Source organism: Perissodus microlepis, chromosome 9 (assembly GCF_051167445.1).
Source record: "Perissodus microlepis isolate ML-2025 ecotype Zambia chromosome 9, ASM5116744v1, whole genome shotgun sequence".
Lineage (NCBI taxonomy): Eukaryota > Metazoa > Chordata > Actinopteri > Cichliformes > Cichlidae > Perissodus > Perissodus microlepis.
The window spans coordinates 6,218,818-6,243,457 of NC_140469.1; the positions used below are offsets into that span (position 1 = coordinate 6,218,818).

Below are 24,640 nucleotides of genomic sequence, written 5' to 3' on the forward strand. Positions count from 1 at the left end.
TTCTCTGGATGGAGGAGTAAACAGATGTCACTGGCAACTTGCTTCCTGAATGATTTGAATTTGTTTAACAGGGCAAGTTGTAACTGGCAAAACAATATCTAATGGGGATTTGATTTCAATCTTTGCTAGAGTGAGAGATTCATAATGAATGCTAAATAAATGTGGTCTGGACATTAAGGCAGTGGTGTGCCTTTCAACTCTTAAGTCTCCCCTGATTGCTTGTGCTCTGTGTTGCTCTGAGTGCTGAGAGAAAACCGGAGACTGTGCGTTAATCATTAGAACAACCAGGGAACGGGTGTCAAATGTGACAGCCTCTTGCTATTTTCCTGCTGTCCCCCTCTTTTTCTTTCTGCTCCTTTAACACTTCAAACTTTTTTCTTTGCATCTAATCATCACTGCCCCCCCACCAACCCACCCAAGTCAGGCTGGGTTGGCTGGAGCCATAGAAGCTGAAGGTGTTGTTCTTAGGCTGTTAAGTAAATCACCACTGTTTGTGTTCTTTATGTCGCTCTCCGGCTGATTATTATCCCAGTTCTGCCCCCCTGCGCCATTAATGCCCCCCACCGCCTTCACGCCCGCCCCCACCCCTTCCCATTTTGTTCTCATGCCACACTGACAGAAGGGTTAATTGCCGGTGGAGAATTAACTCCTTCCACACTAAATCAAACATTAACCTGGAGCCTGTGGAGTGTCTGTCATTGAAACAGATGGAAGAGGCAGGTTTACATTTACCCCCACACACTCACACACACACACATCCTGAGGCTCTGCACAACTGACGTGGTATTTAGCATGCGCCTATGACATCACCCTGCCTTCCCCACTTACAGGGATGGATGACACTGCACTGATAGGATGGGGGTGGGCTGGGGACACAGTATCCCTCGGGCTCCCCTGAAAGAAATTTGTTGTCTCGAGTTTCCATGAGGGCCTTGCATGTGTGTGTGTGTGCGTGTGTACAATGACAGTGCGTCTCCAGATGTGACCTCTGCCATCAGGGTGTGTCGTCCACAAAAGCCACCCTCCCATTAGGTCCCACTCAGCACACGCACACACCTTCAAAGTGTTTTCACAGGTGTGTGCTCAGAGTAAAAGCAACCACATCTCCATGACATGATAAACAGGGCCTTTGCATGAGAACATATATATTTTAGTGTGGCATGGTAGGCCTCACTCCAGGCTTAGTCATTCTGCCGAGCAATTAGGATGAGCTGTGTGTGTGTGTGTGTGTGTGTGAGTGGGGTGGGGGCTACCAGTGGCACTATCTCTGCCTGCTCTCCCACTTCAATGGGAGCTTGGCCAGCCTTGGAGCAGCTCTAAGCAAACTGAGGAGCTGCTAAAAGAAAACATATGTTGCGCGTGTGCGCACACGCGTACACTTAAAGAGGACGGTTCTTTCCAGAATCCACTTGAGGATTTTAAGGGCAGTTCTGTCAGATGACAGGACAAACACGGATCTTCTTCTTACAAAAGCAGCCGGATTTCATTGGTGGGTAATCCAACGTCAAGTCATTTTACACTGAGGGGGGGGGGGGTGCGCATTACTGCTTTTCGCTCTCATTGTTGCTCGATTTTTGCAAGTCGAGGCCATTGTTTTCCCAGCGCATTCTTGTTAATCGACATTTTATTTTTATCTGGGCGTCAAATGCCTCTGTAGAGACGCACAAACACTAGCAGCTTGCTGAACTGCTCCCTTTGGGCCAAACACTCCTCCCTCTCCGACTTATCCCTCTTGTCTATCTCTTTCTTCACCACCATCTAGCTCTTCCCGCCTCTCGCCAGACCTCAGCCAGCAGAGCGAGGCTGCCAATTTGTGGGCTATAAAATAAATAGCCCATGCTAATTAAGATGGTTGGATGGGACTGAGGAGTGGAGAGGGGGTAGAGACTGATGCAGAAGCGGCCATAGAGAGCCTGCAAAACAACCTGTTCTCTACCAATTAGACACTTTGCAGGCATGCCGCTGATGAAAGCCAGGGGTACAGATGCCAGGATTTTTCAAGTGTTTCTGAATTTGTAACTACACAGCTTACAGCTGACGTGAGTGAACCTGCACATATAAACATACTTGTAAAAGTTGGCATATGATCCCAAAGGGGGGCTGTGCATTTGAATATGTTTGCCTTGTGAGCATATTTATCTTGCACACGACCTTTGCTTCTGTTAAACCCAGGATGAAAGGCAGCGGCAGCCCCCAAGGTTGACTTCCAGTGAGCCGGGGCCTATAATCACAGTGATAAACAGCCTGCATTCTTTGCATTTCCCTTCATTGACATGCACGGGCGTGAGTCTCCCGTTTCCCCGTCCGTTATCGGAGCATCTGTGTATCATCATTAACGTTACATGTGTTAGCCAACACAATGTTTTCCCAACTAATGCCGTGCGTGTTGATAAGCTGCGCTAATCAGCTAGCTTTGTATCTCTCTTTCTGCTCGGTCCTCTCTCTCTCTCTCACTCTCTCTCACTCCAACAAACAGAGCTGCTAATTGATCTCAGAGCCCATTCTTGGCAGGAGCCAGCACCACAGTAGTCAAAACACAGAGCGAACTCAAAGCTTAACGATGGTCTGGATCCACTAAGAAAGTGATGGCGCACCCACGGTGCTCTTCTCTGCCGGGGGGGATAGCACTGGGTGAAAAATATTCATATGAAAAAGTTCGACCCTGGCCCCGATTTGCTCTCTGTCCACGCTTAGATCCATGTTTCTTGCTAGATTTCCTGTGAGTGGTTCTTCCCTATCGCCAAAGGGCCCCTAACACGCCTCATTTATAATCAGTCCTGGCTAATAGATGAGACTGGGAAATACCAAGCTAATCGTGGAAAGAATGTAGCAGATTTAACTAGCCTATCAGGGGGAATGTGTGTGTGCGTGTGGACCGGTTTGCGTATGTCGAGGTGTGTCGCTTTGATCTCGTAAATGGACCCACACTCCACCAGCTGCCCTACTGTGATGGTGACACACACAAACCCAGACATACAAGCACAAACACACACTCGCTCAGATTAAAAGGAAGGAGGAACCTTGCTGGGCTATTTATCATGTCTCCTGGGGTCACGGGGGGCTGTCCCATAGACTGCTGCTAGGGTTAATTAATAAAAGGAGTCTGTCGCACCTGCCTGGCCACTACTCACTCTCTGGATATGCTGTTCTCCTCTGCCTTCTACCAGTCTAAACAAAGGAAGGCAGCAACCCAACAGGAAATTCTCTTTCTTGCTATGCTGTGGTCTGATAAGACAGACATCCCCTGATAATATTTTTGATTTAACATACCGGGCTCCCACCTAAAATTACCCAGAGGTCCTATTTTTAAGTATTAAGGGAGGAACATGACTAACTGCATACTACTGTGGTGCTGAAAGCGCTTCCTCAGCTAGAGCCCTGCTAAGTGGATTGAAATAATTTTCTCCACAACTAGCACATCAGAGGTTATAATAGCTGGTTCATACCCTTGCTGTGGATTGCCATCTGACAATAAACCAACACTTGAAACAACATTTGTTAAATCAGCGCTTAGCAAATTATGCCCATGCTTATTGTCTAATAATTCACACCAGATGAAAACTGCTACAATTATGGAACATATGGGACTATGATTCATTGGTTTTGAATGAAGCATATTGCTTGCCATATTGCATTTGCATAATTTGATGCTCTAATGCCTTGACTAAATCACAAACAAACCATGAAATTAGATGGAGGGGCTCTTTCTTGCTTCATTATCAGAATTATTCCTCCAGCTTTTATAGCGTGTTGCACCGCGTTTGATAGATTTGACAAATTAGGGGACTGTGACAGCGTTCCCTCAACTTAAAGCAAGATGTCAACAACTACTTTAAGGTGTCAGCTCAGACATTTTAAATGTAATAATAATGCAAATAAGAACAAAAGAAAGATCATCACAGAGTAAGCTTGCTCGAAAAAGGAGGAAAACACAACTTTGAATTCCGGGCAACTAAATTTCCAATGGTTTAGTGGCTGAAAAGCAAAGATGATGCAAAAAGTGCTTCAAACTGCAGTTCCAATAATGGCCACTTGAGGTTGTCTTCAAAAAGCGAGCCAAGCCTCATACATCAGTGATAAAATGTCAAAGGTAAGAGAAAAAATAGGCATGTCAACAGCCAAAAAACATTTTGGTTACAAGACGAACTGCCAACTCTTTGAGCCACGATCGCCCCGTGTGTTGACCCAGGTGGTTATAACTGCTAGCTGTCTAGTGAGGTATTACCTCAGCTAATTGAAGCCACAGAACGAGGCCCCTTGACAGTTTTTGTGCTGTTAATCGTCTTTTGGAGAATTTTGTGTGCAATTATGTGACTATTGCTTATGGTTTCATTATTGTACTAACAAATCGTCCAAGAGGAATTTCAGTGAGTTAAATTCCCAGAAAGGTTCTAACTAAGCTAGCTAATATTCGGTAATAATAACTCACTGAAAAATGGTCCCTTCTGGCCCCAAAAAAAGCAAACAATACAACTGGTGACATCACAGCAGCTCTGTAAATCTTTAATATACAGTCTGTGTTCAAGAAGAGCTACTAAATTTGCTTTGAGGTAAGTTTTGTCAGTTGCATTTCTGTTTGTTACTCTGCAGCATCCCCTTTTCTTTTTGTTAAAAAGAACAAAGGAGAAATGATTTCCTCCATCCTTGAATAATAGCATGCACAATTTGATATTGCTGATGTAAAATATGCAAGATAGCAATTTTTAAATGTAGAATGCAAGATAAATATATTTTTAACATGAATGTGAACAATATTGCTATTGTGCAAAAGATAACTGTCACCTACCTGTCTTAAAGATCTCGTATCGGATAGAGAAGCCTGCTCCGTGGGTCTCGTAGTCGGACACAAATTTGATGAAAAGCTGGTTTCCAGAAGAGACGACTGGAGAAGGGGCAATCTTTCCACAGTACTTCCCCACCAACTGACCGCTCTCATCGGTGCCATCTCGTACCTCCACATAGTCATATCTGAACAGAGAGGACACAAGGGCGGGAGTGTCAGTCCCACAATGTTGTATATGAATCATATTCTTCTTTGAGTCTAGTGTTTAGGTAATAAGGTTGAAAATCAGACTATTACTGCTATTATGTGCATGTGCACACATTCTCAGAGGACCACAGAGCAACACAACATACTGTGCAGGTTATGTAGTGGAAATAACACACTGTGTGCTAATGAGGTCTCAGGTTAAAACTCGGAGAACAGGTGGGCAGAGTTTGCTTTCATTATATCGGTGTTCAATGAGCACACACACACACACACACACACAAACGCGCGCACACACTGCAGAGGTTTTTCTGCTCCCAGCAGCACCGGGGTCAGATTTATGTAACTGCTTTAACTGGTGAACTTGAGCTGAACAGTTGTCTATCTGCTGTTTAACCACAGGATAACAGCCACAGTGAGCCTGTTCTTGGCTTAGATTGGTGTATAGAACGAGCAGGTGCTAAAGCTATTAAAACACACACACTCAGAGAGACACACACATGTACACACACTTGAACATCACATTCAAATGGAATTTCAGACCCACGGCTATTGAAGGGAGCAGCCACTTAATTGAGTCAGCGCAGAGTTTAGGAGTCGAAGAGGAAAACAGCTTTGAAATAGGACATACACACACACACACACACACGCACAAACACACATACACACACACAGATTCTAGCATGTGAAACTTAAGTTGATAGAGGAGAAATCAGAGTGCCGGGCCATTGGGGGTGGTCTAACTAGCCCCTGGTTATCTGTGGGTGCGAGTATTTTCAGGCACTTGTTAAAGGTGTACGTTAAAAGCATTTGAGTTGCGGTTTTCACTCTAGTGCCTGCATATATGTGTTTGTGTGTGTGTGTGTGTGTGCAAGTTTGAACGATGTGCAGGGATGAGTTTTCCGTGCTGTGTTTTGACTGTGAGTGACAGATTGAGTGCTCCTCCAAAAGCAGATTTCAGTTCAGGTTTCCAACATTCCTAATTGCCCAGAACACGAATATCCTGCCAAGTTTTCCGCTCTCCAGGCCACTTATTGTGGATATCCATACCCAAACCACAAGGGCCTGTGGCACAGTTCCTCCATCTTAATCAGGAACCAGACGAATAAAATATAATTCACACATAGTACATTTAAAATAAAACAAAAAAAATTGATATATGTGTGTGCAAGGCGCAGCGAGTGTGTGGTCACAATCAGTCGTGCACATGCTCTGTCTGTCTCCTTAGAAGAAAATATGTGCCTTCTGGCGAGCAGGAACTCTTTTCATAGTTTTCCTTGATTCCCAAATTACTGTCAAAACACCGGGCCTCCTTAGTGATTCCAAACTCCCTTAATGCGTGGGATTTTACACAAAAAGGCGATTTACACTTTGAATGATGGCGAGGGTGGACCAAATCCCTCAGGTGAGACCTCACATGTATCAACATGTACCCTTTGACACCTTTTTCTGCTAAATGGTTTACTTCACCTGCCTCAAATTTTTAAAAATGTTTTTGTAAAACAGGAATTGAATTACCAGCGGTGGTTTGGGATGAAGTGGGAAGGGGAGTGCCTGCCGGGTTTTCATATGCAAAACATTAAGGCGAGCAAGAGGGACTGACATGTGAGAGGCGAGGACAGAGGGTAACTAACTGTAGAGCTGGACAGAAGTGTCAGCGCTACAAATTAGGTCTCCTGAGGCAGCGCGGTGGATGGATGGCTTCACTTGTCTTTCGGCTCAGACGGGGTGATCTGGGGTGATATGGAGCTGTCAAGACACACTGAGCCTTGTTCTTCTTCTTTCCTTTAAATCAGCAGTCCCCAACCTTTTTGGCGCCACGGACCGGTTTGTGCCCGACAATATTTTCACGGACCAGCCTTTAAGGTGTCGCGGATAAATACAACAAAATAAAACTAGTACCGGTACAGAAAAAAAGAAAATTTATTCAAAACAAACGTGAAAAGACCCAGAAAAAAACGAGTTAACGAAAAAAAAACGATAACAAAATAACGCTAAAAACCGATAAAAACCCTGAAAACCATACATTTCACACCCGAGTCTCACTCTCGCGGCCCGGTACCAAATGACTCACGGACCGGTACCGGTCCGTGGCCCGGGGGTTGGGGACCGCTGCTTTAAATCTTTAGCGTGTCAGGTTAAAGGTTTGATACCAAGAAAGCAGCTGTCTGCCTGCCAACAGCCTTGGATAGCCAGATGTTTACACTCTAAATCTTTTTTCAGAATGACCCCACACACAGGCAACGTCACTGCATTACAACTGCCATCAAAATATGACTGAAAAGATTGGGTTCACTTCATGTATTTTTAATATGTATTGTATTTATAACACCCTGTGGCTCTATAATATTTCTGAGGATGGGTGTGGTCCAGAGAGGTTGGCACATGGCTGCCCCTCCCTTAGCGTGGTTCTGCTGAACGTTGCTTCCTGTTAAAGGGAGTTTTTCCTTCCCATTGTCACCAAGTGCTTGCTTGTAGGGGGTCAACTGATTGATGGGGTTTTCTCTGTATTGTTGTCTTTACCTTACAAAATAAAGCACCTTGAGGTGACTGATTTGGCACTATATGAATAAAACTGAATAGATTCTAAACTGATTGAGTCACCTGAGAAAACAGAGTTTATTTTCAAAAGTCTTACTGGCATAGGCATTTTCTTCATTTGAGTTTAACTCTTGACAGGAAGCTGCAACAATAAGATTTCTTCCCACTTTGTTTCGAGTCTACACACAATCAATTTCTTCTCTCCTCTACTCTCCTGTCCTCTCCTTTCCTCTCCTCTTGGTTCCCAGCTCACAAAAGAGAACATCAATCTTCCCATGGCCCTGCTCTGTTCTATCAGCAGACTTATAATTCACCTCAGAGCCTCTGTCTCTGCAGCTATCCCCGCCACCTCCCTCCCCCACAACTGCCAAAAGCTGAGCATTGCCAGATGCCTAAAAAATTGATGCAGAGATGCATCACTGCGATGAAGAACGAAAGAGGAGCAAGCTGCAGTACAACCGATTTTCTACAACTGATTGAGTTTCTATGTGTTTGCATGCATGCATGCATGCACACGCATACACACACACACACACACACGTGTGCACGCTCAGCATTAGGCGTGTGAAAAGAAGCTAGACAACTAACTAATGTTTTCATCTCATCAGCCCTCACAGACTGCCTTCTCACCCCTCCAAGCAAAGAGAGGAAAAAGCTTGCTTTGGACTTTTATTTCGATTCCGATCACACCGAGAAAAGCTGTTTACTGCATTTCCACCCTGGCACATCATCATCATCAGCTTGGATGGCCCTCGTGAAGACGGCGCAGCGGGAGCGAGAATGCAGATGGAAGAGAGAACACGCCCCGGGGGGTCCTCGCTGTGGAAGAGAACGCGAGAGGAGACCTCCTACTCCAAAATGTCTCTATTTGTTCCTAAATGACTGGTGCATCAGCCAGAACTCCAGCGGTTCTGCGCCACCGGGTCCCACATGCTCCGCTTCTCTAACAGAGAATCCATCCGGGCCCTTATCATCTGGAAGACATTACGGGAAACGCTTTGCCGGGCACTTTGACGCCTTCAGAAGTCACTCCCGTTGCCAGCTGTGTTAAATGCAGCTTTAATCTGCTACTCTAAACACCTGTGGGTGCTCACCTCTAGGGGCTAAGAATCCTGAGGGGGGGGGGGACAGAGGACAGTTAACAACTTTGATTTTAGATATTAAAGGCAGCACATGAACATGGCCTACTTATAAACCTCCCCATAGTTTTGGGGGGTTTGCCGCTTGTCTGCGTCCCACTGACCTGTCGAGCTAAACCCAGATTCCTCTTCCCAGGAGCCTTTGCGATGACCTTTTATGCTGCATCACTGCTGCTCTTGTTGTTATTCCCCATGACAATGCAATCTAGTTGAGCTGTGCACCTATTTATCTGTCTAGTCTGCTTTGGGCCTGGATGGGCCTGCTAGCACACCACAACACACACAGATAATTACACACACACACAATTAGCTGCCTACCACAGTGCTAATAGTGAAAACGGTTTGCCAATCCAGTGGGGAAATTAAAGGAAAAAAGAGAGGAAAAGAAGCGGTGGGTGGGTGCGGAGGTGGTGGTGGTAGGGGGGCAATGTAATTCTCAACGACCTTCGCTTCATCGACTCAAATGTATTAGCCTGCCTTCTTTCTTCAGGCACAGAGAGAAAGCAATCCGCTAGTGTCAAACGAGAACATTAGCCCTCCTCACAAAGCTAAAGAGAAGGCGACAAACCACCGGCCTAACAATATAACAGTTATATTGCCTGAAGCTTTCCCATGGAAATAATCTGTCCTCCCTCTATAAATGTCTGCTTGATATGGTTCTACAAAAGCAATGCAATCTAAGGCAATGCAATAACACTATGACAGACTGTATAAGGCTCACACAATTGGTTAGATTTCTCAATCAGACCATTTATAAGCTCAAGCTTGCTGCGGGAACCCCCCCTCAGAACAAGAGCTCTTTCTTTGCTATCGCCCCTTGCTTCAGCTGCATAAAGAACAAATGCCTGACCTCCTTTCTCAAGCATTTCTCTGTCTGCAAGCTGACATGAAAACATGTCACCTATAACATGTAAAAACAGCTCTGGGGAACATAAGTGGAACTGGCTAAAAAGCAGACTTGGGACGGCTCTGCAGGACCCGGGGAGACTTAACAGGAAAACGGACCTTGTTGTAGGCTGTCAGAAAATTTCAGCCCCAGGGACTTGATGTATTAATGAGACTTGTCGAACAAACTGCCACTTGGGGTTTTGGTAAAACATTGTTAAGGTTTGAATAAGTGAGCGGGGGAGGGCAAAGATCAGTTGATCTCTGAGTTACTTTTTCCGAGCCTGGGGGCGGGACATGCCTCGCTCAAATAAAATGATCTGTCGTTCTCCACTTTCCATCCCTCACTGCATCCCCATTGCATGTGACATTCATTAACCTGAGCCTAGAATAACAGGTTCCATTTTTCCTTGGGCACCAGTCCAGCTTTAACGACCCTTGTGTCAGCTTGCCTGGACAGACAAGGAAGTAAGGAAGAAAAAATGAGGCCGTAAACGAAGCTTACGTCTTAATGTTCGCAGCTCAAAACATTAACCTTAATGAACTTTCTGACTTCAAGATTTCGATTGGAGGCAGAGATCTAATTATTTAAACAGGAAAAAAATAAAAAACCACGGGGTTGTTTTAAGCTAACCTTAACTTCTCAAACCACAGAAAATTATTGCACGAGTTTAGGTTCTTGGAGCATGCCAGCACACCCAGTGGAATAAACCACCAGCCAATCAGGGCCGAAGGCTTCAGAAGTGGTTCTCACTTGCGAGGGGCGGAGGGCATGATTGGTTAACTCGCCAACCATGCTTCTGTATAGAGACGGATGGAGATAAAAAAGATGGATGAAAAGTTGGATATTCCCCACCCAGATGGCCCAGCTGCAACCATCAATGGGCCTCTCTGGGTGTCACCCCCACACGGTTAGACGTATTTTTAAACGCTGTAGCTGTTCCTGATTTTGCAGCGGCCCTGGCCACACGTTCGTAAGCATATTCGCTTTCCTAAACTGCAATTATCATTAGCATTGATGGATTTAGCATGCTTCCATCCATTAGCTCTCCTAATTACACTGTCGAGAGATCTGCCATCGCCAACAATCAAATTAATGAATTTGGCTGTTTAGACTCAATTATTGCACACCCCCACCTCCCCACCCCTTCTGCAACAAGCACAATAATCCCTTATTCAGAAATATGAGCACCCAGACTGACAGGAGGGAGATTTCTGCCCCCGGGGGGGCTCCTTCCCCGCTTAGCACAGAGCAGGCTCACACTAATGTGAACTTAAGGGATGATGGGAGGAGACAAGAAACAAGTGGGGGAAATAAAACTGACCACAAAAGCTCCCACTGTTAGCAGGCTGTCTGAATTGCCTGTGCTCACCTCACAAGTGAGGCCCACTGCACTTTGAACCCTGGGGAAGTATGTTCAGCTGACTCGCTTTCTGCTCCTATGAGCCACTGACATGCCTTCAGGGCCAAAACAGAGTTGTGCATATTTCCAGTAATTCTCCATGGACACACTTGGACTTTATTCCCTTACTGGAGCAATGAAGCATGACCAATCGGTCATAACAACAAGACTATCTGTCAGTAGTTACCTTGTAGTTCCTTGTACTAGTGTGATACTGCTAATTTGGAGGTTTGGGCCTTTTAAGGTATTATCGTACCATAAGTAAAACAGGTGGTTCTTTTTAAGTAATGCACTTAACAAGATTTGGTTTTAATGCATCTGAAAGTTAAGTCCTGCTCCAAGACAACTCAATGAGAAGAAAAATGTGGATGAAATGCAAAAAAAAAAAAAACCCTGATGACTTTCCCTTAAGTAAAGTATTAAAATAAGAATGAGCTGGGCTTTTTCCCACATATAACTCAACTATTTTCAAATATTCTCAATAAAAATTAAACTTTTTTTTAAATGTTACATTTTTTAACAGGATGCAATAATGCTGTGAGCGGTGCTGCCAATATTTCCTTTCATAGTACACATTTTGTTATAATGAATATTGTGGGAATGAGTAACTACAATCAATTAGAAAACTGCCCATGGCAAAATGGGAACACACATTTAGCACATTCCCCCCCTACTTAGTATGCTTGGGAAAAGAATCTGTTTTGCATACAGCAAATACAGCATACATGCTTCTGAGTGCAGATTGGAGCGTTCGCACGCTGAATGTATGCGTTTCCAAATGAAGCGACCAAGCCTTTGGGTAATTTCTTGAAACATTTCTTGGAAGTAAAGTAGCTATATCTGTTACGGCCTTATTATGTAGTCAGCTTGACTTGGAGCTATTATGAAGAACTATGTCAGCGATACACCGGCTCCTGAAAAGGTTTAACATGGACAAAACACAGTTAGAAACTGTGTGATATCATTTACAAAGGAACCAAAAAAGGCCGGCAGGAAATTAGTATAACATTTTTTTTTAAGTATGAAAAGAGAGCAACCAAAAAAAAACATACAAAGGATGAAAAAGGTGTGTGATTTCTTAAAGATAGCAGAGAGAAAGACCGAGTGAGAGAGGGGAGAGGAGCACTCCAGTCCATTTCTGGGGCCATTACAGGAGGGAATGACTCCCATTTGTCCCACCTTGACATTTGAGAGGATCTCTGATTACACATGAGAGAGGGGCAGGCAGAGGTGAGCGAGGAGAGAGTCCTCCACAGGGGTCTGTGGCACGGCTCAGATGATATGCCGCTGTTACAACAATGAGAAGTCAAGGGTAAAAATAACAGGGCACCGGGAGAAAGGGGTGATGTGGCACAGCAGGGCCGACTTGGATACTGTCTTTTTTTAAGTGTGCTATCCCCGCCCTTCTTCTTGTCTCCTGCTCAACCCCACGGAGCACCTCGGTGACATAAGTACACGTGCACCCTGCTGGGAAGGAGGGAGCAAATGGGCCCTTTATTTGAACCTGTAATGAAGACTCGAAAATCCATAACCCTCAGCTGACAGGATATATGCTGGTTTAACATTTCATCTCTTTATATGGCTATAAGCAGGGGTCAAATATGTTGTTCAAGTGTGGGTATTCGAATCATCTCTAAACACAAGACTCGTGGTTCAATGCGCTTGAAACACGGAAACATGCCGTTTATTGCATATGAATGTTTCAATATGCAAAACACTTCATTGTTGTAAGCATGCTTGGAAAATCCCAAGACTGTACGCCTCGGCTTGTGTTGAAAAATTTCATGCAGATTTCATTCCTGAATTGGGTTTCGTGCAGATACAATGAGAAATGCCCGATTCCGTCTGATCTAACGATGCTAAAAATGACTACAGCCTTGCGATCATTTGTTTCTTATCTTGTGTCATTGTGCTTGTAGCTAACTAAGTACAGTTATGGACAAACACTTTGAATTAAAAACATACCTTTTGAGAGTGGTACGTGGTATGGTGGTTCACCGCTACTCAGAATATGACTTTCTAATGACTGACACTGGTGTTTGCACGATGCAGGACAGACTATAACCATGACACTGATCCGAAGGGTCAAAGAACAATATCCTGTTTATTCATGTCGCAAAAGGGTGTGTGTGTGGTTTGGGGTATGGGTTAGGGCAGCGGTCCCCAACCCCCGGGCCACGGACCGGTACCGGTCCGTGAGTCATTTGGTACCGGGCCGCGAGAGTGAGACTCGGGTGTGAAATGTATGGTTTTCAGGGTGTATATCGGTTTTTAGCGTTATTTTGTTATCGTTTTGTCGTTAACTCGGTTTTCCTGGGTCTTTTCACGTGTGTTATGAATAAATCTTATTTTTTTCGGTACCGGTACTAGTTTTATTTTGTTGTATTTATCCGCGACACCTTAAAGGCCGGTCCGTGAAAATATTGTCGGGCACAAACCGGTCCGTGGCGCAAAAAAGGTTGGGGACCGCTGGGTTAGGGTGCTTGTTAGAGGACAAAGTATTACTAGATATCCTGTTCATGACTGGATGTGTAGGATGTACAGCACATGATTGGGGTCAGGCTTGCTGGAACCATGTGAAAAGAAGAGCATTCAAAAAAAGAAGGAAATAATTGTAAACAACTTTGTGCTAGTGACCCACTGAACTTCACATAGGACAAAAATCAGCTATGTGAGCTCTTCTTTGCTTCATCTTTTATGGCCTGACAAGAAAAAAAAAGAAGCAGAACCAACATCCAGCAGCATCTACAGAGGTAATCATCTATCTGCTTATAGCAGCGCTCCCTGTCGAGTAATGAGCATGCTGCTTTCAAAGAAGAGGCAGGAGGAACCTGACAAGGAGAGTTAAAAAAAAAGGAGGAAAGGAAGGGAGGAGGGGAGCTGAGTTTGAGGTCAGCTAGAGGTAAAGCCTTCGGGTGCTGTTCAAAACTCTCTCGCCTCTCCACAATGGACAGGAAGGGGAGAAAGAGTGCGGTGTGGGTGGGGTGAAGGTGTTGGTTGTGTTAAGAGGAAACAGCTGAGGGGAGATAGAGAAGTTCAGTTGGTGATAGAGGGAGTGAAGGACAAGCCAGAAAAGAGAAAAGCAAAGCATGCAAACAGCTGATACAGGTGCCAGCACAAATCCAGTAAAAAGGTCAGTGGCGTGAGTTCTCAGCAATGTTTAGGATGCTTGAGGGCAATGGTAATAATAACTGCACCGGGAATTATTCAATTAAATACCCCATCCATCCCCACTGACAATCTCCCTCCTCTTCCCATTCTCTGTCCTCCCTGGAGTGGGTCAGAGAGCAGTCTGGGCAGGGTACTTCATGACCCGGTCATCTGGCTGGACATCTAGTCACTTGGCTGGGAGCAGGACAGAACTGTGAACATGTGAACATTCCCCCTCCCCCGTGGAGGACTGGGACTGTGTCCTCTTCAGTATGTGCGACCGATTAAAAAAAGAACAAACTACACCTGACCTCAGACTCGAGACAGCACAACCTGAATTTATGAATGTTAACAGGAAGAGGAAGGAAGTGAGAAGAGGAAGACAATAAATGAGGGAAGTGTTTCTACGGTTGGGACATATGTTTGCACAGTGAGGAGATCAGGCGATGCCAGATTCGGGGCAGTTTCCTTTCAATGTAAACCAGCCCTTGGATGGAAAAGCTAATGTTTAAATCCTCGTACTTTATTTCACTTTGACAACTGCATTGTTCCCAGATTGTGCAAAGAAGTCAGATTTTCCAACGATGCAGCACTCTGAAAGCCAAACGGGCCGTGCTGTAAGGGCCACACGCCAAGCAGTGCATCTCTTCCGTGGCGATGGGCAGAGAGGCTGAATTCTTGGCATTGCAGAGCTGATTTAAGTGCTGATGACCAGCCAGCTTCTGCCAACATTTGGAGGGCAAGGTGACTCCTCCATTTACTGGCCTGACAATTGAACTTTACCGTCGAGCTGGATTAGCTGCATTATTTCCCCCTGCTTTCTGGTAAAGCATGCGGGTGATAGACATACGTATAAGAGAGGAGCCTTCTGGTTGGTTATCCCTCATGAGCGAGGGTCATGCTGGAAAGGGTGGGCGCCAGACACCCCAGCTACTTATATTACTTATAGTGCTACCCTACTGAGATAACACCACAAATGATTGCTGCTAGGCCAGATATAAAGGCCGTTTTTACAATTACCACCAGCTAACAAAAGAAATACACTTGTGAGGAAAAAAATGTAATAGTGGTCATAATAAAAAAAAGAAAGAAAGAAAGACTACAACTACTGTTGCCAATTTAGTGAGGGGAGATCAAGCAAAGAGCAAACAAAGCGAGGGATTGTGAGTGGCTCTAACTCAATCAGGGAGCAGTGGGGTACCGCCCCATCAATCACTGTCTGCTTGCTGCCCTCGCCGAATCACGCTGAGTTGAGTGGTGAAGAACCACCAGAGAGCCAACAACCCGCTGTGGCGCAAACACAGTGACCGAAAATGACCCCAGGGATCTATCTGGGGGCCCTTGGCTTCCTATTTCCTACCTACCTACCTACCTACCCTCTCACCCACTGCAAACAAACTTTACCTTAAGAGAACCCCCTCTGGAGACTTTGGCTTGATTGTCTGAATAGAGAGCCCTGTGGTCGCCGAGACCACCCCCTCCCACCTGCTGCTCCTTGTGGATCTATAAGCACCGTGGCGTTAGGACAACAAACAAGCTGAGCAGGCCACATCAATCAAAATCACGGGCCCCCTTTCAAGGTTAGACCACTGAGTGAAACGTGTCTGACAAGCCCGGCCACGCAGCATTAAAGCGTCTAGAAGTCCCTCGTCTATTCAACTAAAGGGCCTCCTCTCCTTCCTTTTCTCCTCTTTTTCTTACATTTTCTTACAGTTACTAGATGTAGAGAGCCGAGATTACCAAATGTTGTCCTGTAATCAGGAGTCGCTCTATTCGGCTCCCTTTTTTTCTTACAATCTGTTTTGGATAAAGGAGTTGAAAAAAAAGCATAAGGCAGACATATCTAAGCTGTGTGGGCCGCAGCTCCACTCCACAAGAAACTTCCATATAGGGGAAGCTTGTACTGGGTTGGAAAGAAGAAAGAAAGAGCTGAGCAGTGTGCCAGGAGCAGCTTAGGGATAGTAGACCCTGACAAACACAAGGAGCTCACTCCCACACTGAGATGACAAACAAAACGGGCAGACATGTGAGACGCTGATGCTTTTGTGCTGTCACAGATATGTGACTGCTGACTTGAAATCCGGAGGGTTGTTCATGAGCCCGGAGCTTGTCGTCTCCCCCCTCTTTCCCTTCCCTCCCTCCTTCCCTCATCCCTCCTTTCTCCCCTTCTCCTCTGCCGTGAAGTGGACCTGCCTCCTGCTGTGAGGCAGAGTGGCTCACCTCCCGGTTGTGGTTAGGTTGTTGTGCATGAATCAACGTGGTGACAGAGCAGCAGGGAGGATGGCAGATGCCACGGCCAGAAAGCTTTTCAATCAGACTGCCCTTCCAAGCTGCTGCCAAGGTGAAACACTTCACCGGTGGATGAAAAAAAAGACCCTGAACCCCACGGTCACTCTCACTCGCTCGCACACGCATACATGTGCGAGCACACATGTGCCCAGACCTACTTTAATCCCGCTCATTAGCCGGGGAGTAAGCCCTCCATGTTTAAGAGAGATGAAGAAGGGGAAGAAAGAGAGTAATGAGAGTGAAGGTCAGTGGTTTTCTGATGCAACATCTCTGTCTGCTGTCTGTTCTGCTCTGCCCTCCTGTTAATTAACTGCGGCTTTCATTTGCTTTTTGCTTTAAAAGGCTCACCTGCCTCATTAAGAGTTGCGTTTTTTGCACTGAGAACGCTCGTCTCGGGAAGTTTTTTTTTTTGAATCCTTGCTGGCAAAATAAGGCTCCGTATAATTACAGTGAAGTCCAAACAAGACACATTCAAAGTGGATTGCCTGCTCTTTGAGATGCTGCTGACAAGCTTTTTTTTTTTTTTTTTTCCTAAGGCGCAGTGTTTCAATGTAATTTCGCCTCTGATTTGATTTCCATTGTTATGAGCTGTAGGAGTCTGTTGCTGCAGAGAATATCAGGTGCACAATTTGAGCTGCCTTTGTCAAAGCCGCTAGTTAAAAGAAGCGGTGTCGCCCTACGCACTCCATTTTGCTGCGCCGATTTCACGGCGCCAATTTGACCTCCCCTACCCCTACCCCCACCCCAGCATGGATGCTTCAGTGACATGCACTTAAAAAAACACACATAAAGAACAGAGTGACAGCAGAAATAAATGCCCTCTAACAGGCTGTAAGTATCTCTAATAATCCATGTCAATTTAGAGACCCAACTGGCAGCACTGTGGATCACAGCCCCTCCTTTCAGAGTTACCACCGCCACCACCACATCACCACCTGCTAACAGAACATTTCTGTTGCATTCCTGTTTTTTTTTTTCGTTTTAATTATTTTCCTCTGACGGCTACTAAACGAACAGTCCACCTGTGCTCCTTTCCCTGCAGTTACCTTGCACAGCCGGTTTTGAGAAGAATAAGCAACACTTGTTGCACGTATGAGCTGTAGTGTCAGAGCAGCGTTTTGTTGTTGTTGTTGTTGTTTTTTTTTTTAAACTAACTTTTTGTATTTGCTTAACTGAAGTCTTTCCCTGCACAAAAGACACTGGTGCTCAGGGGAAAATGAAAGCAACAATGCTGGAAAAACAGCAGAACAGCTTCAGGGACTGCGACACTCAAGCACCAACACAAGGGCTGGTTGTTTCAAAGTGTTGCAGCCATCTTCCAGAGACCACACGGGGAAAAGAAATGCATGTGTGTTTTGGATCTCATAAGATTTGATTTTTTGTGCTATGATAACTTTGTATTTTTTCCATCCATTTTCAAGTGAGCATCAGAATTAAGTACGAATCTAGTAAATGTTATGTTTGTTTGTTTTTTAATGAGGAAATCATAGTACAACTTGTATAGAAAATAGAAGCATTCCTCTCATGTGGTGGCCCTCTGTGCAGGCTTGTGCCTTGGCATATGCCACATCCATTTTTTGAGCCTCGCCTGCAGCTGCAAGATAAGTTACAGAGTGATTGTGAGGTGGGTAATCAAAACAAGCAAGCAGCAGCTAAGATTAAGGGAGGAGCCCTTGTCCCCCACCACCACCAGCCGTGAAGCTCTGCTGGTCTTTATACTGTAGCTGCTGTGTGCTATTACGGCTGGAATGGGTAACAAGGGAATTAGGGAAAGTGGCCAAGAGCATCTTGTCCCTAAATCCCCTTCTGTCCTCCACTCTCACTTCCTAGAAACAGGTGGCAGTCACCTTTGTTGGACACTGTGCCCATGTTGAGTGGAGTTAGTGGGATTCCGCATGACAAAGAAAGAGCCATGGTTACAGGGTCAGTTAATACCCGCACCCCACTTCCCAAGTTCCTGTCACCTCTGGAGCTCTGACCTGGTCTCCATGCCACAAGTGGTAGGATGCCTATTATAAAAGGGACATAACAGAGAATGTTTGTCTTCCCAGCAGGCCAAGCAGCTCTGTGTGTGTGTGTGTGTGTGTGTGTGTTGTCAGGGGTGGGCTGGGCTGGGGGGGACTCAGTAGGAGACTGGAGCAAAGGGGCATAAGGACAGGAAAAGGAGAAAATTAGAATTAAAAGAGGAAACAGGTGCTTTTCCAAGCTTACAGGCACCTGAAGATTTGAGGGGGGGCTCGATGACTTTTGAACTCTGTGTTGAGGTGGGATGTTTTCAATCTCACGCACAAAGAGCTGCTCGAGAAGGCATTCCTTGAATATCTCCTCCGCTTAGTACCATCCTGCCATACGTGTCATCTGAACGCCTCCTCATGCTACTCTGCACGTTGGAATTTCAGCAAGGTCTCAGGAAAATACCAGGGAAAGGCAAAGAAAGCAGGGAAGGCTAAGAAAGAGGAGGCTGTGTCTCCTTCTCGTTTTTATCCCTCTCTCTGTTCCAGCACAACTTCGACTAGCTTACAAACTGCAAGGAAGCTCTCAGTGAGCTGAAGACAGAAGAGCTTTTTTGGAGGGGGTTTGTTTTCTTGCTTTTTTTTGGTTTGGTCAGCAAATCCAATGCTATCAATGATTCATAATGTTGTCAGGAGTACATCATATCTCGAGAAAGTTGGCTCCCCTCCTCGACTCAGCAAGAAAGTAGGAGGAGGAGGAAGAGGAGGATGTGGAAAGAACAGCCTCCAGCTTCAGATGAAATATTTCTAGGTCTTGGTTTAGATGAGTTTAAAACTAGAAACTTTCACCAGATTTACTTGAATCTCACAAAATAATAATAATAATGATGATGATGATGACACAAGTCTGTTAATCAAATATAAAACCTTCCCATCGCTTCTTTAGATCCATCTCCACTTATACCTCCCCACGACAGAGCTAGTGGAGCCAGATGAGCCTGACAGGCCTTATCAGATAACCGTGAATAAAGAGAGAGAATAGGTGCGCGGAGCGAAAGCATATCTGTTGACTCCAGCTTTTCACTCCGGCTAAGCTCGCTCATTCCAACGACTTTCAGATCGAATTGACTTCAAATATTTGCCTTGATGCGGGCTGCGCCTTTGCCTCAAACTTCATTACCTGCGTGAGGCAAGTGAGGGCGGCTCCAGCTCCCCCCAACCCCCGCCCCCACGAAAAACTCCACTCTGTGAAAGTCTACAACGGTGCGTGAAAGGTAAACACGTTCTGCATTCAGAATCGCAGGGCTCACTTAGTCGCCTTATCTCCGTGATGAAGTGTTTTCCTCCTCCAGCTCTCAGGATACAGGCCCCTGCACTTCCCCAAACAAACCTGTCAAGGGGAGCGAGCACGTGCAACAACAGCAGCAGCAGCACGGCAACCAGGCTCCACTCACAGGGAAGGCTGTTTTTCTTTTCTTTTCCAGGAGCACCACTTTGAGTGCTTCTTGTTTAGTTTGCTGATAAGACCCATGTTGGAGAACATGTGGTGCATGTGTGTTCCATTTGCCCACTAATTAGATTGCAAGGCAGTGCACTGAAGCATGCATTGTAACCCCACCGCCTCCACCTCCACCCACTCTGCAGGTCCATCAGATAAGGAAGCCATTCTGGGCTCTCATCAGTTTCCATTATGTAAAGGGTTGACTTGGTGAGTGGGGCTCCAAGAGGGGCTCTGATGGCTCAACACAAATCGCACCCAACCCAACTACTGTCTGCAGATACATGAGTCACTTATGTTCCCTCACTTATAATCAAGTTACCCATGGACATTGCCATGCCAGCTATTAGGCCAGCAATCAGCCTTCACGTTGCACAGTGCCATAGTTTTGAAATTAAGGAGGGTGGAGTGGAGTGTGTGTGTGTGTGTGTGTGTGTGTGTGTGTGTGTGTGTGTGTCTGTGTAGAATATGTTACGAAGTAGAAGCAAAGTCCCATGAAAACCACTCCATTAACAGCATTAAAAATGAAACGGCACACCGGGTTAAAAATAGGAAAAAAGCTGTGGGTTAGGCTGACCCCATTTTCAGGTGCAATCTCTGTGAGGCCCACGTGAATCAGAGAATGACTCAAGTCATTTGTTAATTTTTTCTTTCTCCTCAGGACAAGCAGGTTATAGCCTCCTAACCACTGCAGACTGAGTCTTCTTCAAACGTAATGAGAGGCAAAAGAAAATCAGAAGCAGCAACGAGGCGCTCCTGACACCCACTGCACAACATTCATTTGCTGACAAACGTATGAGCGACCGGTTAACTGGAAACCACCAAATTTGTGGCTGCTAAATGAAAGAGCAGTGCTAATTTGCAAATGACACATCAGTGGCTCACTAAGCTCGATGTCCTCCCTCCTTTCAAAAAAAAAAAAAAAACCCTTCCTTGCTCCCACAGCAACTCTATTCTCCTTGCTGCGTGTGTTTAGACACAGGAAATTCATTCCTGACTAATTTGATTAACATAAGCATTGTCACTGCTGCCCCTACTCCTACTCCAGTCCCTTCCTCACTCTCAGTTTCTAACTAAGGACCTCAGACAGCTTAATGGCCTCCCTGGTGCTGAAATCGAACCCAAAAGAAGTGTCAAAGGAGCACCCACACTCCAAAGGACACCAGCATCCCACTCTGCACGAAACCCCTGTCAGCAGTAAAGAAAGGCTAAAGTGGGATTTAAATCTGGGATTAAAATAAATAAATAAATAAAAGAAGCCTGCAAGCGTATACACTGGGGCCAATTCAAGGAGCACAAAAGAAAGTGTAGGGTCCAGGTTTTGGGTGGAGTGGGGATACAGTAACAGGATCCAGCAAAGCCCTCTACTCTCTGGAGCCCTGCAGCATAAACAAACAGCTGAGACAGAGACAGGGCAGAGGCACCGACACACATGCACACACACACACATACACACAAAACACCACATCACACACAATCAGACTGAGGCAGTCTGCCCAGGCAAGGCTCACCTCAGGGCACCCACACTGACACCGGCTCATCACATTACTGTCTGTCTCTGGTTTCATCGGCTTAAACTATCTATCTGACAACAGCTTAGCCTTTTTGCTGGATGCAACAGCTCACAGCTTACAGGTCAAATAAGGATCGGTAAGTAACCGTCGCTGAGAGCGCCACCTTAAAAGAGTGCTTTCAGTAAGTTTGGGGTGAGGTGGAGGGGCCCTAGTGAAAATAAATTTTAAAAAATCCCATGTCAGCCAGATAATTTCACTTTGTTCTGACTTTATTAAAGTGGTTGTCTAATTAAAACAAGCTGTTTTTAATGCAATCGCTTCTTTTTCTTTATTTGTTTAGAAAGTAATTGGATTTCGAGTCACTGGTTTACTGCTCAGACACTTTTAATAGACACTCTTTTTTTCATGCAGTGCAGAAAGTAGCCGCAATTAAATGCCTCTGCTGAGGTTTTGGCCTCTTCAATCCCCTCCACTTCCCCCTTCCCCTCGCTCTGTCTTCTGCAGAAGCACAGCAGTTCAAATCAGTATTAAATGCTGGTGACTTCACTCCACAAAGATGAAAATCAAGGACATTCCAAAACCAAATGGCAGGAGCGAGACATTCCTACTCCCCTATGTAGTGCCAGACCTGGATTATAATAACACAGTTTTCACTGAGCCCACCTCCGACACTAGATGGCGCAGTTTCATGAGCAATAGACATGAGGGGAGAGGAGGAGTGGGATTCAGACTGGCGTTATAGACAGCACTGTAACAGTGCCTGTACATCAAATATAAATAAACTTAAATCTGTAGGTGCTTCTTCCACCGCCAACAGAATGAAAGCACACATTTACTGTTTTTGGCAGAGGTCTCACTGTTTTTTTTTTTTTTAATTCCCTATCTTTCGATCAAATTGGGGCCCCCGGGGACAAAATCTGCCTGAATGAACGAGCATTTGTATTTGCACATGTGTTTTTCATAGAGAAGAAGCGCGGTGCACGTACTTGCACTCCCTGTCCTCCAGATCAAAATGCGGATTGAAGTTGATGAGGATCCGCTGGTGAGGACCAGGCGCCGAGATCACCCACACGCATCTCTGAGAAGGGGGATAAGACGTGGGGTATCCGGGCGAAGTGAGGTAGTTGGCGGTTGAGATTCTGATGTTGCCTCCACATTTATCTGGAGCGGGGAGGGGAGAGAAAATAAAAGAGAAAAGTTCTTAAAGGATACGGAAACAAACGAGAGTGATACATCACTGGCAGCTCAGAGAGACACAATAGTTTGGACTACTACAGCGAGCTTTACAGGACCATTTATTTCACACACAACACACTGTAGACAAATCATCTTCTTCTTATAAATAACGTTTTGGTGTAAGCGTGGAGCGAAAATGTTGTTCCAGAAAACCAGACCGCTGCTCTGCGAGATGTTGCAAACATGTTTATCTATCTGTAGAGTGGAAAAAATAATCATCCTTTACCAGATTGCGACTCTGCAGTGAGGGTTAGTCAACAGCAGAATAACGCAGTGATGGAAAATTATCAGTAACGAGCGAGTGAAATTCACTTAGTCGTTAATTTCATACTGTGACATGCACACGCTTAAATTACACTGCCACACATTACGAGGGGAAAATGATAAGCCTTTGCTGACTGATCCATATAACACAAAGGACCGAACAAGAAGACGCCCTTTTATTATTTACTGTTTATTTATTTTTATTATTTGCAGTCATTCTCCTTTAATCTTGCATGTAAAAGTATCCACTCGTTAAAAAACAAAGTTCCTTTTGCTTTTATTTCTGTGTTATAAAAGCTCATGTGTGCTTTCCTAACGCATTCCCCCTCCGAAGTCTTTCACAGCGGAAAATAAAAGCTGAAGTGAAACAGAACCTCCGAGAATAGAAACCGGGAAAGTTGTGCAAGCCGAGCGTTTGGGCTGACTTTTTGAACTTCATCCTGACTTAGAAATTCTTTACCAGGAGCACAAGAACCCGGGTGCCCTAAAAAAAAGTAGTTGAATTGGTTTAAAAACTGCTTAATTGCTGGAATTAAGTCTTTTAAAAAATATCTGCAAAGAAAGCAAATATTCAGGAGTATTTTAATGGCCTTTTGGTAGAAAATATTTGAACGGAAACAAGGTAACAATCCTAACGCGCTGGACAACAGGAGATCCCATAAATACAAGTGAAATCATATAGCAGTAAAAACGGTTTTAACGAAGGCTACAGATGAGTGTCAGTAAAGTCACTTTACTAAGTCTGTGTGGAAATAATATCAGAGGGGTTTTCTTTAGGCGTTGGTAGAATGAGCAGGTGAGCGCCTTGAGAGTTTGCCCGGAGATCAGCGAGGGCTAATCTTTAGAAAAAACACCGGGATTAGTAGCTTTGCAGTGTACATAAAATCTGTATTTATAGAGAGATCAGATGTCACACTTACCGTTTTTGAAAGCCTTGGCCACCGAGAGGATTCCCATGAACAGGATAAAGACTAATCCACAATGCATCCTTGTTTTATCACCAGGAAAAAAAAATAAAATTACGAGTATATAGATATAAAACACAAAAACAAAAATCCTCTGAAAATAAACTCCTCCAGAAGATGTTTTTTTCCTCAAGGGAAAGTATTCTTCTCTCCGCTCTGTCCAACAAATAAAGCTGAAGTGTCTCTTAACGAAGTTAGGAGTGATCTGAGTGCGGGCTCAGGTCGCTGGCATCCTGTCATTCAGCTCCGGTTTCCTCTCGCCTGCGCCGTCTGCTCTCCACTCTCCAGTGCCGACCTTGCCATATCCTCTCCAAAAGAAGCCAGAGCGCAAGGCGGACGAAGAATCAGCCACTCCAACCCTGTCTTTTGCGTCCTTGGCCCTTCAGAAGGTGCCCGGGCAGGATGTAATCCTTGGCTGTGGAGTGCACAAAAAACAAAACAGCACAAACGTGAGAGGTGAGCAGACTATGAAAGCGTGTCGCCTCCGTGCGCACTGGACATTCCCCAAAAGTGTCTAAAAGCGCCTTATCTGACACAATTAAGACTCCGAAGGCACGGGTACACCCCTTTCCCCCAAATTGTGACCCGCTTTGCTTCAATAGGCTTAGAGTAGAGAATGGGAGAGGTTGGTGATTGGCTTGATTACAAATAGCCAACCTATGTCTGAGAGGCGTCGCGTCTTTATAAGTAAGGAGAGCGGCACACTGAGTGTCAGAGCACCAGCGGTCCGTTAAGTGACACTACTCTCTCTCTCTCTCTTGCTCTCTCTCTCTCCCTTTTACTCACTCACGCTCTCTTCCGCTCTCTGTGACAACAA

The 24,640-nt window shown here is 45.2% G+C and overlaps 1 protein-coding gene across 2 annotated transcripts in view; it reads right to left on the bottom strand.

Annotated features, from left to right (window-relative positions):
* Positions 1–24,640, bottom strand: part of nrp1a (neuropilin 1a) — a 62,609-nt gene that overhangs the window by 36,595 nt on the left and 1,374 nt on the right. For both annotated transcript variants that reach the window (XM_084938840.1, XM_084938839.1), the window contains exons 2-4: positions 23,779–24,238; positions 22,345–22,519; positions 4,787–4,968 (exon numbers count right to left, since the gene is read on the bottom strand). In XM_084938840.1, the coding sequence (XP_084794966.1) occupies positions 4,787–4,968; positions 22,345–22,519; positions 23,779–23,845 (424 nt within the window). In that variant the 5' untranslated portion in view covers positions 23,846–24,238. The remainder of the gene's footprint in view (positions 1–4,786; positions 4,969–22,344; positions 22,520–23,778; positions 24,239–24,640) is intronic.